Source organism: Myotis lucifugus, unplaced genomic scaffold (genome assembly GCF_000147115.1).
Source record: "Myotis lucifugus unplaced genomic scaffold, Myoluc2.0 scaffold_6, whole genome shotgun sequence".
In the NCBI taxonomy this organism is placed as follows: domain Eukaryota; kingdom Metazoa; phylum Chordata; class Mammalia; order Chiroptera; family Vespertilionidae; genus Myotis; species Myotis lucifugus.
The window spans coordinates 8,108,959-8,126,257 of NW_005871054.1; the positions used below are offsets into that span (position 1 = coordinate 8,108,959).

At 37.5% G+C, this 17,299-nt stretch overlaps 1 protein-coding gene across 10 annotated transcripts in view; it reads left to right on the forward strand.

Moving 5' to 3' along the window:
• PSME4 (proteasome activator subunit 4) overlaps window positions 1-17,299 on the forward strand; it is a 72,080-nt gene that overhangs the window by 47,948 nt on the left and 6,833 nt on the right. For 7 of the 10 annotated variants that reach the window (XR_002827021.1, XR_002827024.1, XM_023746839.1 and 4 more), the window contains 14 exons: window positions 409-462; window positions 751-880; window positions 1,544-1,625; window positions 1,949-2,102; window positions 2,646-2,715; window positions 3,880-4,005; window positions 4,534-4,686; window positions 7,470-7,574; window positions 8,347-8,438; window positions 9,617-9,748; window positions 10,110-10,318; window positions 12,606-12,691; window positions 14,333-14,461; window positions 15,881-16,036. Coding sequence is in view for 5 of the 10 variants with exons in the window: in XM_023746839.1 (XP_023602607.1) it covers window positions 409-462; window positions 751-880; window positions 1,544-1,625; window positions 1,949-2,102; window positions 2,646-2,715; window positions 3,880-4,005; window positions 4,534-4,686; window positions 7,470-7,574; window positions 8,347-8,438; window positions 9,617-9,748; window positions 10,110-10,318; window positions 12,606-12,691; window positions 14,333-14,461; window positions 15,881-16,036 (1,678 nt within the window). In the remaining 5 variants the exon portion in view is untranslated. Of the gene's footprint in view, window positions 1-408; window positions 463-750; window positions 881-1,543; window positions 1,626-1,948; window positions 2,103-2,645; window positions 2,716-3,879; window positions 4,006-4,533; window positions 4,687-7,469; window positions 7,575-8,346; window positions 8,439-9,616; window positions 9,749-10,109; window positions 10,319-12,605; window positions 12,692-14,332; window positions 14,462-15,880; window positions 16,037-17,299 lie in introns of those variants that run through there. The other 3 variants (XR_002827028.1, XR_002827027.1, XR_002827029.1) reach the window with 2 other exon arrangements.

A 17,299-nucleotide genomic window follows, 5' to 3' on the forward strand; every position in this document is an offset into this window, starting at 1 on the left:
ATCTTGATTTGTTTCTCTGCCTTCTGAATATGATTATTAATTTTTTCCAATATCTCTATATAAAAATAATAAACTTATATATAGTAGCCTACCTTATGTATATACTTGGAGTGCCACATGGGCAAACCACTCCCAACTAATTGATCACTACTCACAAATTGACTTTTGAATGTCCACTCTGGAGCAGTTGAGTTGCTCTGTACCTAGCATAATACTTTTTTTGGTTTTCTTTGTACCCTTCATGTTCTTTTCCCAGTGTCTCTGTTCATCCATTTGCTTTTACTTTAGTTTGCTTCTCACCAGTGAGAGGGTGAATCTAGCCAGAATTTGAATTATATTATTACTTTATGTTCATTTTAGTACTTTGTTAAAACAATACCTCACCTGAACTTTTTTTTTTTTTTTAAGGAACTATGAAAATTTGGTAAACACTTTGCTAGATGGTGTGGAACAGAGAAATCTGTAAGTACAAGAATTTTTTAATTCTCAAAGCTTTTATTTTAAATACTATAGGAGTTTTTTGTCCTGGAGGCCTTGAAAGACTGTATCACAAAATATTGTGGTCTGATTCATGAATTTACAAGACTAAGAGGGGAAGTTTGGGCTAATGATAGGAGGGATGTTCTTCAGTATACCTATTTTAATTTGGGATACTTAAAAATGTTTCAAACTCAGTTCTGCTTTTTTTGTTAAAAAGTGGTTTTATAAGCAATGTGTTTTGTGATTTTGTTTTCCCCTTCCCCTTTTTAGGCCCTGGAAATTTGAGCATATAGGCATTGGGCTTCTGTCTCTACTCTTAAGAGATGACCGAGTATTACCTCTTCGTGCCATACGTTTTTTTATTGAGAATCTCAACCATGATGCAATTGTAGTTCGAAAGGTAGATATTTTATTTTAGTTACAGTCTTGGGTTTGAGAATTTTTACCTCACGTGAAGCCTTTAAATTCTTCACAAACAAGACACAATAAATATCTTGGAGTGCATTGATTTGAAGCCTACTTCTTTTGGTCGAGAGATGATACCTCGGCTAATAAATACATGAGGACATGTTCGGACACTACCTTTCAGCACTGGGGATATAGCAGGGAGCAAGTTTATAGGTTAATGGGAAAGATTGACTTTGACGAGTTAATTATATGAAGTGTTACAGGAAGGGGAAGATGTCCGAGGATACAACTTTTTGGTTTTACTTGCAAAGAATTCGAGGTGGGGTACAAGGTGGGACTGACCTAGGCTGGTACATTGGAGAAAGATCCTTAAGAAATGTTTTGGCTGAGATTTGAAGAATGAGCATGTATTGGTGTAATGAAGAAAAGATCAAAGTTTTCTAGGCAGAGACTAGCATGAAGGTTGAAGGTTCAAGAGTAAGAACTGTAAGAGACTCCTTCCAGGTCAGATTTAGCACTCGTGTGCCACCAGGTATCACTGGGTGAGGTATTTCTCTGCTCTTGAAAGAAATCCAGCTTCTGCTTTGATTAAGGCAGGCAACCATTTAAGAGATTTAAAAAGTTGACACATCCACCTTATTTGTTTCATTTCCAGATGGCAATCTCAGCTGTTGCTGGTATTCTTAAGCAGCTAAAAAGAACCCATAAAAAGCTGACCATCAACCCCTATGAAATCAGTAAGTACTACCAAATGTAATTAATAGTGCTTCTCAGCAGACTTGGAAGCTTCTTTCAAAGTATGTAGTTCTTGATCGCAAATATTTTTCTATACAAACTATAGGAGTATAAAAATATTTTAATACAAAGTTTAAAATATTATAAAGGAAAACAGTTGGCTTAGTAAAAACTAGTGATATACATGATTGGTCTTGCCTTGTGCCAATTATAAGAGAGTCCTGTTATGAAGACAAAGGCATACCAATCCTATTGATTAAAAGTTGAGAATAATTATTGCACACATATTTTTAAGTTTATCAAATGTAATTTGTTTTTTCCTCAGGCGGATACCCTAAATCCACCCAAATTCTTGCTGGCGATAGGCCTGATAATCATTGGTTGCATTATGATAGCAAAAGTATACCAAAAACTAAAAAAGAATGGGAGTCAAGTTACTTTGTGGAAAAAACTCACTGGGGATACTACACCTGGCCACAGTAAGTACGACTTCCCATGCACCTTACTATTAAGCTGATTATCTCTGATATAATTTGTTTTATCTTTAAACTTCTGGGGATGTTCAGAAGCACTTGAAGCAGTTAGAAGGACTCAACCACCAAAAAACACACTCTTTAGGCTTTTCCCTTTTCCTCTTTTTCTTTTCTCCTGCCAATGCTATACCTTGATCCTGCCTCTTTTCTTGTTTTTCCACCAAAGCCCTTAGGCTTCCTTAGTTCTACCACTATACGTGTAAGGTGTTTGTTAATAGCTGCTCTTAATCATATTCCTACCTATTAATACTGAACATGACTAAACCAGCCCAGAGAAATGCTTGTTTATCTCTTACTGTTGACTAATTTGTGTCATAAGGACACAGTGATCTGATAGATTTTTTAAGGCCAGGACTGTTAGTGATGTATTCCTATTCCCAAACATGGCATCTAATTAGAGTTTATTAAAAGTGCCTTCCAATGCATTCTATTCACGAAGATCTTATATATTTTCTTACGTGTATTACAATTTAAACTCTTACTGTGTAGGAATATGGTTGTTTATGCTGGCGTGGAAGAACAGCCCAAGCTTGGCAGGAGCAGGGAGGATTTGACAGAGGTAAGCATTCCATTTTCACCATGAGTTAACACTTGCCCTGGTTCAAAAGCAACTTACTTGTAGCCAGATACATTTCAAATTCAGTTCATTTTTCTCCCCAATTTGTGTGTTTCAGTATAGCGCTGGGTTAAATACCAGTAAATGTGTACTCCCTTACTCCACCCCACCCATCTCCCTTGTTCTCCACTATTTTGTTAGACCAAGGTGTGGCTGGAGTCTCTTTGTATCTAAGGTTACTCTCAAGTTACTACCCCACTTGGCACTCACTTGAGCACTACTGTGTATCATTATCGGCTCTTTTTTTTGTACCATTTCTGTCTAATAAGCTTCTTGAAAGCAAGGATAATGACTGGCTTTTAGTGTTTTATTGTATGTAAATGATAGTTACCCAGTACATAGATGTTTATAGATTTAAGTTAGAACTCCTTAGTCCTCATAAATCATTTGTCAGCTTGAAAGTTGACTTAAGGCCTTTTAAGTTTATGTCTTTCTCAATTAAGTTACTGGTGTAGTAGATGCATTTTCTAATTCTGAACAAAGTTCATCTTTTAACTTCTGATGCTATATAAATATGGAAATAATTTGCTGGAGTTTGGTATGCAATTTGGGGATTTTTTCTAAATTGCACACAAGATGGTACAGTAGCATAAAGCCTTCATTTCCTAAGCAGAAGATGTTTTGGTTTTAATTCACAGTTTGAGAAATAGAATCCATACTTGAAGATGAAGGAAACTTAGCTACTCTTACGGATTTTACATTTTTAGGAAGCGATATTATATGGATTTTAGAAAGCCTCTATGAGAACTAAAAATTATATATATATATATATATATGTTTTATTGATTTCAGAGAGGAAGGGAGAGAGAGACAGAAACATCAATGATGAGAGAGAATCATTGATTGTCTGCCTCCTGCACGGCTCCTAGTGGGAATTGAGCCTGCAACCCTGGCATGCGCCCTTGACCCGAATCTAACTTGGGACCTTTCAGTCTGCAGGCTGATGCTATATCCACTGAGCCCGACTAGCTAGGGCTGAAAATTCTTTAGAACAAAAATAGTAGCTTACTGTTAGGTATCAAAACTTTATAGATGAATTTTAATGTTTTCAGAATTGTTTTTAAATGCATTTTAAACACTAAATGTTCTTTTTCTTTAACTTTACAGGCAGAACAGATCATATTTGATCATTTTTCTGATCCTAAGTTTGTTGAACAGTTAATTACTTTTCTATCTTTAGAAGACAGAAAAGGAAAAGATAAATTTAATCCTCGACGTTTTTGCCTCTTTAAGGTAACTGTTATTTATATGCCTTCTTCATAAAGCTTAGTGACTGTCAGTTTGTAGGTTTATACGTTTTAAAGTATTTGATCAAAGTTTGAGTTTAGTCATCTTATTTTCATTTAAAATGGCTCTGGAACTTATGCCAATCATATTGATCTTGCCTTATTGTCCTAGCACTCTATTAAAAAAGGTTTTTTCCCTTTATCTTTGTAATTAGCAGTTGAAGCAAACAAAAAAGTCACAAAACTAGATTCATTTGATGTTCATGTTATTTTTTTAAAGGGTGTTTATGTTCTGTTATTTTTTAAAGGGTGTGCTATTTTTAAAGTCAGAAAGATTATTAATTTTTGTTCTATTTATTAACAGTACCTCTAAGTTAAAATGATAAGAATACGGTCATTTTACATGTCACAATTAAATATAAAGTTCTAAAAGGGAGAACTGGGTGTGGCTTTTTAAGCACAGTCATAATATAGTAAACAAATGGAGATGATAGTCATTTAAGTACCGAGGAACTTTCTTATCTTTGTTTTATAGGGTATATTCAGAAATTTTGATGATGCCTTTTTGCCAGTGCTGAAGCCCCATTTAGAACGTTTGGTTGCAGATTCACATGAAAGCACCCAGCGATGTGTTGCAGAAATTATAGCTGGTTTAATCAGAGGTTCTAAGCATTGGACATTTGAAAAGGTGATGTATTTGTACAGCACGTTCCCTATTAAAGCTACATTTTCCACTTATGTAGTAAGTCCCAACACATTAGGTCCATTTCCATTCTTAGTTGATGCATTCAACAAATATTTGCTGAGTTCCTAATAGCGGTGAAGAACCACTTCTCCTATTATGGAGTAATTTGTATGAGTTAGTATGCAGTGAAGACAACATGAATAAGTGCTTCCAAATTGCTTGAGTATCTTTATTTATTTATTTTGTAATATATTTTTATTGATATCAGAGAGGAAGGGAGAGGGAGAGAGAGGTAGAAACATCAATGATGAGAGAGAATCATTGACCAGCTGCCTTCTGCATGCCCTCTACTGGGGATTGAGCCCACAACCTGGGCATGTGCCCTTGACTGGAATTGAACCCAGGACCCTTCAGTCCTCAGGCCGACACTCTATCCACTTAGCCAGACCAGCTAGGGATCTTTCTTTTTTTTTAATACTTATTTTTCTACTTGGCTTTGTTAACATCATAGAAGAGATGAAACCTATTCTTTGAATTGCTTTTTTGATCTGATGTAATAATGAAAGCCAAAGTATTCATATTTCCTAAAATAGCCATAAATGCACTCTTGAACTTCTTACTAGAACTGTGTTTGATACTAATAATGTTTAGGTTGTATTTATGTAATGTTTAGAATGACATATTAACAAAGTAATCTGTTAAAACAAAAAAAATTTGAAATGTTCAATTCCATATTGCTTTTGAGTATAAGTCACAATCCCCTGGTATATAGACAACATTTAATATGTTTTAAATTTTGAATTATTTGCCAACATTAGGGGGAAAATCAGGATATGTCATATAAAAATATTTCTGTTTCTCTTGAAAACTATGAAGGTCCTGGAATGCTGGTTCCACACTATTGCACTGTATCTGTTGCTGGTGCTACTCCTGGGCTTCTCCTTCATGGGGCACTCTCTAGTTCTCATTAAACTGCTGCTTCTCAACCCCTTGCCCCATCTACACAGCACATTTGGTCTTATAGGCACTTTGAGTTTGACACCCTTCTTTTGAGTATCCTTTTTAATTGTAAAATTTAGTTCTATATATCTGCCCTAAGGTTAGTTTCTTATCAAAATACACTAGGCTGAAAATAACCAGGTGAAATGTCTGCAATGCCTGAATATAAGGTAGGCCACTATTTCCCCAAAGGAAACACACAAATATTGTTTTGGGCCAACTTAACACTTGGAGTGCGGGTGAATTTCCCGCCAAAATATAAGATGGCTCTGTCTTTTTAATATCACTTATTAAGTAAAACTTTGTTAATTTGTATTATTGCCTTTTTCCTGTTCAAATATCATGAAACAATTTTATTTGTTTTATTTCTTTTTAGAGGGGGAGAGAAACATTGATCTCGCGGAATACGCGCAATTCACGCGAGCCGACTTAACTCCAAGTGTTAATTACACATACTTTTGGAAGGCCTATGAATGCTTTTTAATATGTTAATTTAGTTATATGTATTAACATCACTTATTAAGTAAAACTTTGTTAATTTGTATTATTGCCTTTTTCCTGTTCAAATATCATGAAACAATTTTATTTGTTTTATTTCTTTTTAGAGGGGGAGAGAAACATTGATCTACTGCCTCTTGCACACCCCCTACTGGGGATCAAGCTGGGCATGTGCCCTGACTGGGAATTGAATTGGCAACCTCTCAGTGCATGGAGTGACACTCAGCCAACTGAGACACCCTGGCCAGGGCTCTTATTATTACTTTTAATCAATGCCTGGTGCTACCACTGGAAACATTATCCCAAGCCCTGCCTCCCCATTTGTCCTTTTGACTCAAGTGCAGTCCATGGACATTACTTGGTAGCTTGTTAGGAAAGGATCTCAGGTCCCACCCTGAACTAGTGAGTCAGTCTGCATTTGATCAAGATCCCAAGGTGATTTGTATTCTCATTAAACTGTGATAAGCATCTATACATATATTTGCAGTCTCTGTATAACTGAACATTTCTTAAAGGCTATTGATAGTAATGCAAAACTTGGTATTTGAAGATTATACTTCAGGCTAATAAGAACTTGTCTTAAAATGTCATACCTTCCTAAATTAGGATTCAATCATATGACCTCAATAAGCATGAATTTTTTAAAGTGATTATAGTCCTTAGTCAGAATTTAAAAAAAAATTATTACTGATTTTATAGAGAGATGAGAAGGGAGAGAAAGGGATAGAAACATTTATAAGAGACATCATCAATTGGCTGCCTCTTGTACACTTCCCACTGTGTACAAGAGGCAACCAATTGATCTCTCTTAGAGATGTTTCTATCCCTACTGGGGATCGAGCCCACAACCTAGGTATGTGCCCTGACTGAGAATTGAACTGGCGACCTCTTGGTTCATGGGTCCACACTCATCCACTGAGCCACACCGGCTGGGTAAGCACACAAAATTTTGAAATGATGGAGGTTTTTTCCAGCTCAGTATGCTATATTATTCAAAAATTTAAAGAGAGAACCTCTCTTTAAGAGAACTTATATGATTTTGTAGGGGATCATATAAGGGGTCTCCTCTTTTCTAAATAATTTTTTGGAAAAACAATCACATTATAACTGGGTGTGTGTGATGATGATATAGTAAAGTTACTTTTCTGGATTACTTAGGTGTTCTAAGAAGTAATTTCTTTTTTAAAGAAATAATTTAAATGCAGTGTCAGTTTGTGTGTTTATATGTTTCCTGGAAAAGAGCCGAAGACACGTTCTGAGTATTTTCCCATGCATTTTGTTTTGAGTAGGTGGAGAAGCTTTGGGAGCTTCTGTGCCCTCTGCTTAGAACAGCGCTGTCCAACATCACAGTGGAAACTTATAACGACTGGGGAACTTGTATAGCAACATCCTGCGTACGTGCTCCTGCTTACTTCTGTGTCTTACTGATCTATTCAAACTTTTATACCTTGTCTCAAAATCTGTGAATTCTCATTATACCTCCTGAACTTGAAATTTTGCTCATAGTTGTGTCATTTTAAAATAATTGGAAATGGTTCTGTTTAGGCTTTCTTTTTATTTTTATTTTTTACAGAGAGGAAGGGAGAGGTATAGAGAGTTAAAAACATCGATGAGAGAGAAACATAGATCAGCTGCCTCCTGCACACCTACTACTGGGAATGTGCCTGCAACCAAGGTACATGCCCTTGACCAGAATCGAACCTGGGACCTTTCAGTCCGCAGGCTGACGCTCTATCCACTGAGCCAAACCGGTCAGGGCTATTTAGTCTTTCAAATAAGCCTTGAGTGGTAACCTTAAGAGATTATTATATCCTCTCGGCCATAGTAATACATTGTTTTAGAACAGATGACAAGTCAAATAAACTTACATGTAGTAAGAGCCAGATGATGCAAGGTTATCGGTGTTGTTTTTAACACTAAATATGTCCATAACGTGTATAGAAAAAAATCCATTTAGCTAACAATTTTCTCACTGCTTATCTTTTTAACATGAGCTATGATAACATATTTGGATTTGACTCACTTGTGACTTTTAATCTGATTTTCTTCCTCTATCCTTATATTTATAAATAAGATATATATTTATATTTATAAAATAAAAGGATCTGACTCATTCACAGCATTGTAGGACTTCTGTTTTAATCATTACTTTGTATTTCAACACAGGAAAGCAGAGATCCCAGGAAACTTCATTGGCTTTTTGAGCTGCTGTTGGAATCACCATTGAGTGGTGAAGGTGGCTCCTTTGTAGATGCATGGTAAATAAAAAAAATTAAAAAAAACTTAGACAGTTAAGAAAAGATAGCATGTTTGTGCTTGATGTATGAATGAAAATGAACTGCCTACACTCATTAAGGCTAGATAATGTAATTAGAGTTAACCCTTGAACAACATTGGTTCAGACTGTGCTGGTCCACTTTTATGCAGACTTACCCCCCTCCTCCCCCCAATAGGTATACAGTTAGTCCTCTATATCCCCAGCTTTCACATCCGAGGGTTCAACCAACCTTGGATGGAAAATACTGTTAGGAATTCTTGGATGAAGAAGGCCGGCTTTTTTTATTGCCAGCTGTATGCATTGTTCTATGCCATTTTATATAGGGGACTTGAACATCTGAAGATTTTGGCATCCACAAGAGGGTACTACAACCAATCCCCCTAAAGATACTGAGGGACAACTAAAATTTGGGGGAAGTCTAAAGTTATATGGGGATTTTTTGACTGCTCAGGAGTTGGCGCCCCTACTCCCCGTGTTGTTCAAGGGTCGGCTATAAATTTTCTATGAGATACATTATCCATTCCGTACAACATGATACTAAGTACAGTTATTTCTCAGTAAGGACAAGTAAGAGAAATGGAAGCAACCTGAGCAATTCAAATATAAGTTAGATTCAGCCTTCGCCACTGTCAAGTCTTTTATATCAGGACTGCCTTTTGTGCCGTGACAGTAGTAGCTTCTTTCTCATAGTCTCATTGTTCACTCTTTCCTATGGGGAAAGAAGAGAGTAATCTTATAAGGGAAAATATACTTGGTGGTGTATAAGGAGCCGAGAACAAACTAGTGGATAAGAGAGAGAAATAGAGATAATCCTGTTAACAAGAAGAATAATTGATTATTTTTCTTAATTAGTGGGGAAAATTCTGATGCTTGGAGATTAACTCAAATAGTATTCTGAAATCATTATTTCTTTTGATTGTAGTAGTGGAGATGACAAGAGAATACAGAGAAAATGATGTAGGAAATACAATAAAATCTTCATAAAGATGCTGTTTTGAATTTGGAGAAATGGCCTACTCAAGTCTTTTGCCCATTTTTGAATGAGGTTTTGTGGTTGTTGCTGAGAAAGTGAAACAGTTTTCAGTGAAACACAGGTCATTAATCTATACCATCAGTATGTAAAGACTCTAACACAACTCTCCTGTGTTTTCATTTTAGTCGGCTCTATGTACTGCAAGGTGGCCTTGCCCAGCAAGAGTGGAGAGTGCCTGAGCTATTGCACAGACTGTTGAAGTACTTGGAACCCAAACTCACCCAGGTTTACAAAAATGTCAGGGAAAGAATAGGGAGGTAGGTATTATTTTCTCTGTGGTATGGTATACTTCTTGAGCTCTTTTTTTTTTCAATTTTAATATCTAGGAATGCATACTGGTTATGTTACTATTGAGTTTCATAGTATACTCTTCTTGAGATTTTGTTTTATTTGGTGGTGTACACACTAGACAAGAGGCTCTGAATGTAAAATAGGGTGGCAGTGGGCTCACCAAGCCAGAGATGAACAGTCAGCATGCCCCGTGTTTATTACCTCAGAGTTGCAGGCACAGCACAAGAGACCTTCTCTAGGAATTGTCTTGGTTGGGTTATAGCTTTTGAGCCCTAGTTTTATTGAGAATGTGGGATCTCTTCTTACGGTGCCTATTTCATTTTATAGTGTGCTGACCTACATATTCATGATAGATGTTTCTTTGCCAAACACCGCGCCAACAGCATCCCCTCGTGTTCCTGAGTTTACTGCTCGAATTTTAGAGAAATTGAAACCCCTCATGGATGTAGATGAAGAAATTCAGAACCATGTCATGGAAGAAAATGGAATTGGTGAAGAAGATGAACGAACTCAGGGCATTAAACTCTTAAAAACTAGTGAGTGGCTAAAATTAGTAGATACTCACTTAAAAACAGACATTTATATTTTCCTAGGGCTTTTTTCACCCTTTTTATTGTGGTAAAATGTACATAACATAAAAGGTACAGTGGCATCAAATACATTCACATTGTTGTGCAACCATCACCATCATCTGTCTATCTTTACTACTCTTTTCATCTTGTAAAATTGAAACTGTACCCATTGAGCAATAACTCCTCATTCTCCCCTTGCCCAGCCCCTGGCACCCACCATTCTACTTTCTGTAAGGTTGGCTAGTGTAGGTGCCTCATCTAAGTAGAATCATACATGTTTGCTTTTTTATTTTGCATAGTGTTTTTAATGTTTATTCATCTGTTGATGGACATTAGGTTATTTATCTCTTGTGCTATCGTGAATAATACTGCTATGAGTATGGGTGTGGAAGTATCTGAATCTTTGCTTTCATTTCTTGTGGGTATTGAAAATGAATTGCTGGGCTATATGGTAATTCTGTGTTTAACTCTGGGGAGGCACCAAGCTATTTTTCATGGTGGCTGCACCATTTTACATAACAGCAGTGCAGAAAGGTTCCATTTCTTTCACATCCAGAAAACACTTGTTTTCTGTTTTTATGACTATAGCTGTCCTAATTGGTGTAAAGAAGATATCTCATGGTTTTGATTTGCATTTCTTTTCATTTGCTTAGTTGTCATTTTTGTATCTTCTTTGGAAAAATGCCTATTCAAGTCTTTTTCCCGTTTTTTAATTAGTTTCCCGTTTTTTAATTAGTTTTTGTTGTTGTTGAGTTGTAGTTCTTTAAATGTTCTGGATATCAATCAAATAAATCATTGCCATATCCAATGTCATGAAGTTTTCCCTTAGATTTTCTTCTAAGAGTTTTATAGTTTGTTTTTTTTTAAATATATTTTTTATTGATTTTTTAGTTAGAAACATCGATGAGAGAGAAACATCGATCAGCTGCCTCCTGCACATCTCCTACTGGGGATGTGCCCACAGCCCAGGTACATGCCCTTGATCGGAATCGAACCTGGGACCTTTCAGTCCGCAGGCCAACGCTCTATCCACCGAGCCAAACCGGTTTCGGCGAGTTTTATAGTTTTATCCCTTACATTTAAAGTATAAGATATGAGCTTCATTCTTTTTGCTCATGGATATGCATTTTATCAGAACCACTTGTTGAAAAGACTGTTATTTCTCTGTTGAATAGTCTTGGTACTCTTGAAAATGAATTGGCCAAATGTGTGAAGGTTTCTTTCTAGGCTCTCTAGTCTATTTCATTGGTTTATATGTCGGTCCTGATGTCAGCACCATACTGTTTGGATTACTGTAGCTTTGTAGTAGTAGGTTTTGAAATCTGGAAGTGTGAGTCCTCTTAGTTTTTTTAAAATATATTTTTATTGATTTCAGAGAGGAAGGGAGAGGGAGCGAGAGATAGAAACATCAATGATGAAAGTCATTGATCTGCTGCCTCCTACATGCCTCCCCACCCCCCACTGTTGATCAATCCTGCAACCCGGGAATGTGCCCTGACTGGGAATTGAACTGTGACCTCCTGATTGATAGGTTGACACTCAACCACTGAGCCAACCTAGCTGGGCCTTTCCCCCCCACTCCCCCTAATTATCTTTGTTATTGGTGGTGTCCTATTGTCCTGATACCTTAAAATTTTTCAAGGATTCTGAATATAAACAACTAACTTAGTTGTTTTTGCTACATTGGGATTATTTTTTGTTTGTTAATCCTCACCTGAGGATATTTTTTCTACTGATTCTTAGAGAGAGTGGAAGGGAGGGGGAGAGGCATAGAGAGAGAAACATCGATGTGAAAAAGACACATCGATTGGTTGCCTCCAGCACGCACCCCAACTGGCACTGGGGATCGAGCCTGCAACCGAGGGACGTGCCCTTGACCAGAACTGAATCCATGACCCTTCAGTCCGAGGGCTGACACTCTAATCACTGAGCAAAACCAGCTAGAGCTACATTGGAATTATTGAAGGCTAGTTTTAATTTGTATTTAGCATAGTTATTTGGTAAACTTGTTAATAATTTGCTGATTCATTCTTTGAGCGTGGCTTTAGTACTCCATAGATTAGTTGACCCCCCTTTATTGTGAGTCCTGTCATACTGCTGGTCGGTGTCTAATTTAAGAAGTAATATAAACAATCTGTTTAGTAACATTGAAGCACTGTCAAAGTGGTGGCACTAGCACCACAATACTATTCTACTTGGTGGTCTCCAATTGGATAGCGAAGACTGATTCTGCGTATCCATTTCCAAATAGTATTGAAATGGCTGATGGCGAGTGCAGGAAGATCCTTCTCTACAGCAGTCACAGAACAACTTCAGCTTTTACCTTTGTTTTTTAAGGTAAGTTAAAGGCTAAAATTAGGAATGCATCCCCTTTTGACATTCAAAGGGAATTTATACTTATCATCTGACGGTTGATAGTTTTCAGGCTGTGTATGATTTGGTTGTATCTTCAAAAATAGAATAGTCACAGGAAAATCATTAATTGATAGTGGTTTTATATTTGTTGAAATAATCTTTTAAATATTAGGTAAGATGAAACATTGTTTCACTAATAGTCAATTTCTAAGTAATAGTTTAAGAAAATACTGATAGCTAAAAAGAAAAGCCACAATGAAATTTTTGAATATAGCTCTTTCTGACTTTTTAATACTTAATATATAACGAATCTGAAGATCAAAATGTTCAGTATATTGCATTTATTTTACAGTGATAAATGACATTATAATTGGTTGTAACAAATATCTACAGGAAGTAACTTATATCTGGTATTTGTATGGTGATTTTGAAATTTTATTTGATGGAAGGTATGACTTGAGATGGTTTTAATTACTCATCTGGTCAGAGGATGAAGGCAATAAAACTTAATATTGAAAAGAGGGCTCAGAAGGAGCCTGTCTGAAGTTTGGGTAAGAAGAGTGAAGGCTTGGTGAAGATTCCATTTGTTAAGGGCATGCAAAGAAATTTCATAATACTAAGCTTTGAATCTCTCACCTAAGTTGGTATAATCCTTAGTGTGTTAGAGAAAAGTAATTTATTTTTAGAAATTAAAACTACTTTAAAAAGAAACAAGAAAATACATTTAGAATATTTGAGAGGATACTTATTTAAGGGTTGGGGGAGACAAAGAAAAGAAGGTAGAGTGAATGTACCTTGTTTTATTAATTTGTCTTTAGGACCCTATAAGCACGTTTAAAATTAAATGGAAGGAAAGTACCTTAAAAAAAGACGAAATGAAATAAATGAACCTTACCTCACTGTGTATCTGGTTGGTATGATAAAAATACAGAGCAGTGGCTTTTAAGAACACAGAAATTCATACATGCCTTGTGGGTAATATCCTTATTAATAATATTGGAGTGAAGCCATTATGTGTAAGGTATAGTAAAGAGCAAATGCAGTAATAATTGTCTGTAGGAACCAAGATTTTTAGCATGGGAGACAAGGGATATATAAAAATCCAAGCTGCTTAGTAAAATCCCTGTAATCCTAAATTTGGAACTATCATTTTGATCTCATGATCCATTTCTATTTAGAAAATATGCTTATGTCCTAGCAGTGTCCACCAAAAAGGCCCAGAACCACTAATCAACCTAATAGCAATCAATATCCTGGTGTCCAGATTATACTTCCTAAATGTCATTTCCCACTAGAAGAACCAGAGTTGCTTGGAGAAATGGCTGATTTCAGGTTTAGACCAAGAAATGTACAGGATAAACCCGGGTCACCTTGTCATACCAGAAACGTAGAATGCTACAGTTGTGTTAAAGGATGCAGGAGCCAGTTTGAGCACCAATAAGAAGGGCAATTACAGTGGATCAAAGCCATTAAATTTGTTGAGATTCAATGGTTCATAATGATACTTTAAAAAAAAAATCGTTAGAGGACAAGAGGGAAATCACTGTGAGGGAAAGTTGGTTGCCTGTGTACTGATTGGCTGTTACTTTCCAATTCTTGTCTTTGGTTTGTTTTATTCTCTAGATCGCCCCAGTGGAAAACGACAATAGCTATGATGAACTGAAAAGAGATGCAAAGTTATGTTTATCACTAATGTCTCAGGGGTTGCTTTACCCTCATCAAGTGCCTTTGGTACTTCAGGTGCTAAAACAAGTAAGAGTGAATACCAAATATATATCTTTTTGTTGGGATTTTGGCTTATTCTAAGAATTTCACTAAGTCATCTGCAGTGCACACAGTACCTGATACTTGTTTTCGTTTTAATTTTTCTTTTAATATGAGTGAGTACATGTACTGACCCAAGAACCAGACCTAGATTTTATACCAGGCTCTGTCACCAGCTTCTATGATCTTGGGCAGATCACTCAACCCCCAAATATTCTGTGTACATAGAGAGTTAATTATTGAAGCACCTTGAATACAAAGTGCTTAATGAGGGAAGGGAAGGTCATTTCCTTTTACCATTTCCCCCTTATGTTATTCACTTATATTTCCTAGCCTATGGTAGAAAGACCTAAGTGATTATGTATTTTCTGGTAGCATTTTTTAGTATACTCTGTGCTCAGCTTTATCCAGGGCAGCATGTGCTATATAATATAAAAATGGACATGTCCCCATGGTTTTCAGATTTTTAACTTTAAATGACACAAAAAAATATTTTTAACAGCACAATATTTTGGTATTCTTTTTGTAGTGGAATTTAGTAGTTCTCAATCTTTTTTGCTTTCAATACCTTGCTACTATCAAAAGTAAAATAAAATAATATGCAACCTTTTGAGGAGTTAGTCATGAATTATAAATAATTAATTCTCCTAAAATGGATTTTTATCTGTGTACTAGAGGCCCGGTGCACGAAATTCGTGCCCAGGGGTGGTGGGTGTCCCTCAGCCCAGCCTGCACCCTCTCCAATCTGGGACCCCTCGAGGGATGTCCGACTGCCCGTTTAGGCTGGTTGCCCCCAGTTGCCCTCCCCTGTAGGCCTGGTCCCCCCAACTGCCCTTCCTTGCAGGCCTGGGTCCCCCCCAACTGCCCTCCCCTGCAGGCCTGGTTCCCCCAGCTGCCCTTCCCTGCAGGCCTAGTTCCCCCAGATGCCCTTCCCTGCAGGCCTGGGTCCCCCCCCAACTATCCTCCCCTGCAGGCCTGGTCGCCCCCAACTGCCTTCCTCTGTCGGCCTGGTCACCCCCAACTGTCCTCTCCTGCAGGCCTGATCACCCCTAACTGCCCTCCTCTGCAGGCCTCAGTTCCCCCCAACTGCCCTCTCCTACTGGCCATCTTGTGTCCACATGGGGGTGGTCATCTTGTGTGTTGGAGTGATGATCAATTTGCATATTACCTCTTTATTATATAGGATTCCTCCCTTTTACTCTCCACTATTCATATATTCTGAATATCTTTACTGAAATAGCTTATACAACTTTTCATTTAGAAGGAACTATAAGATGAGGTTGCTGTAATTATCCGCATAAAATAGGTAGAATTATATTAGAAGATTTTATTTGTGTGTCATTTCTATGTCTGTCACCTCATGTTCTTGTCAGCACTATTTTCATTGTTTATACTTCTCATTCACAGACAGCAAGAAGCAGTTCTTGGCATGCTAGATACACAGTGCTGACCTACCTCCAGACCATGGTATTTTACAACCTCTTTATTTTCCTAAACAATGAAGATGCAGTTAAAGGTATCAGGTGGCTGGTCATAAGTCTTCTGGAGGATGAACAGCTGGAGGTAAAATTTAAGTTAAAGCAAATAGAAATTTAAGAAATTCAAAGAAAGCATCATGGCTCCCCTTTAAGTAGTATTTACACATTGCTGAGATGTGTTCTATTAACACATTGTATGCAGGAAACGTATTTATACGTTTTACGTTGACTGGTAGTAGAGCGCGGGACACGTATTAATACATTTTTTATAGACTAGCGGTAGAATGCGGGTAACGTATAAATACGTAAACTAAAGTTATCGTAATTTTACTGAACGTTGCCATTTGCGCAAAAAATTAGCAAAAATGGCCCGCGCCACCTGTTAGCGCGCGGTAAAAACTACCCGCAAACAAAAAAGTATAAATCACTGAAAGTAACTTTAATTTTAGCGTAGCCCTCCTGGATTGGTTTGATATCCTCTTCATGATTTCCTGTAATACAAATGGAAACAAACATTAGGCAGTTCTTACCCTGGTTTCTGTTTGCAGTTGGGCAGGTAACATTTGTGAACCAAAATTTTCTTATCTATGAAATTGCTGGTGATAATACTCTATCTGTGTATCTTACTGATTTTTAAATGACTAATAGGAATGTATATGAAGGTAGTTTCAAGAGGATAAAAAGTTACACATAAATGTATTATCCTGTAAACTTAGGAAAGGATTGTTCCCTTTAATTTTCTTTGGTAGAGGAATCAAAGGCAATTTTTGTGGTGTAATTAATATTTTGTACAATAAGATACATTAATTTGTTGAAATAGCCTAATATAAGAAAAGCATGTTGTGATAAATGTGGAGTAAGATATAACTTTCTAAATTGGCTTTAGGTAAAGAAAATGCAATTGACATTTTTACTTTATGACTTAACTAGAGGCCCGGTGCACAAAAATTTGTGCACTCGGGGGGGAAGGGGGGTCCCTCAGCCCGGCCTGTGCCCTCTCGCAGTCTGGGACCCCTCAGGAGATAACGACCTGCTGGCTTAGGCCTGCTCCTGGGTGGCAGAGGGCAGGCCCAATCCCTAGGTGCAGCCTCTGGTCGGGCTCAGAGCAGGGCTGATTGGGGAGTTGGGGCGCCGCCCCCTGTCATGCACAGAGCAGGGGGGATTGGGGGGTTGCGATGCCACCCTCATTCACACTCAGGGTAGGGCGGATTGGGGGGTTGGGGCCCCCCCCCCTATCACACTCAAGGCGGGGTCAATGGGGAGGTTCCGGCGCCCCCCCCTGTGTGCACAGAGCAGGGCCAACCCCCCCATGGTCCACTGCCCCCCCCCCCCATCACGCACAGAGCAG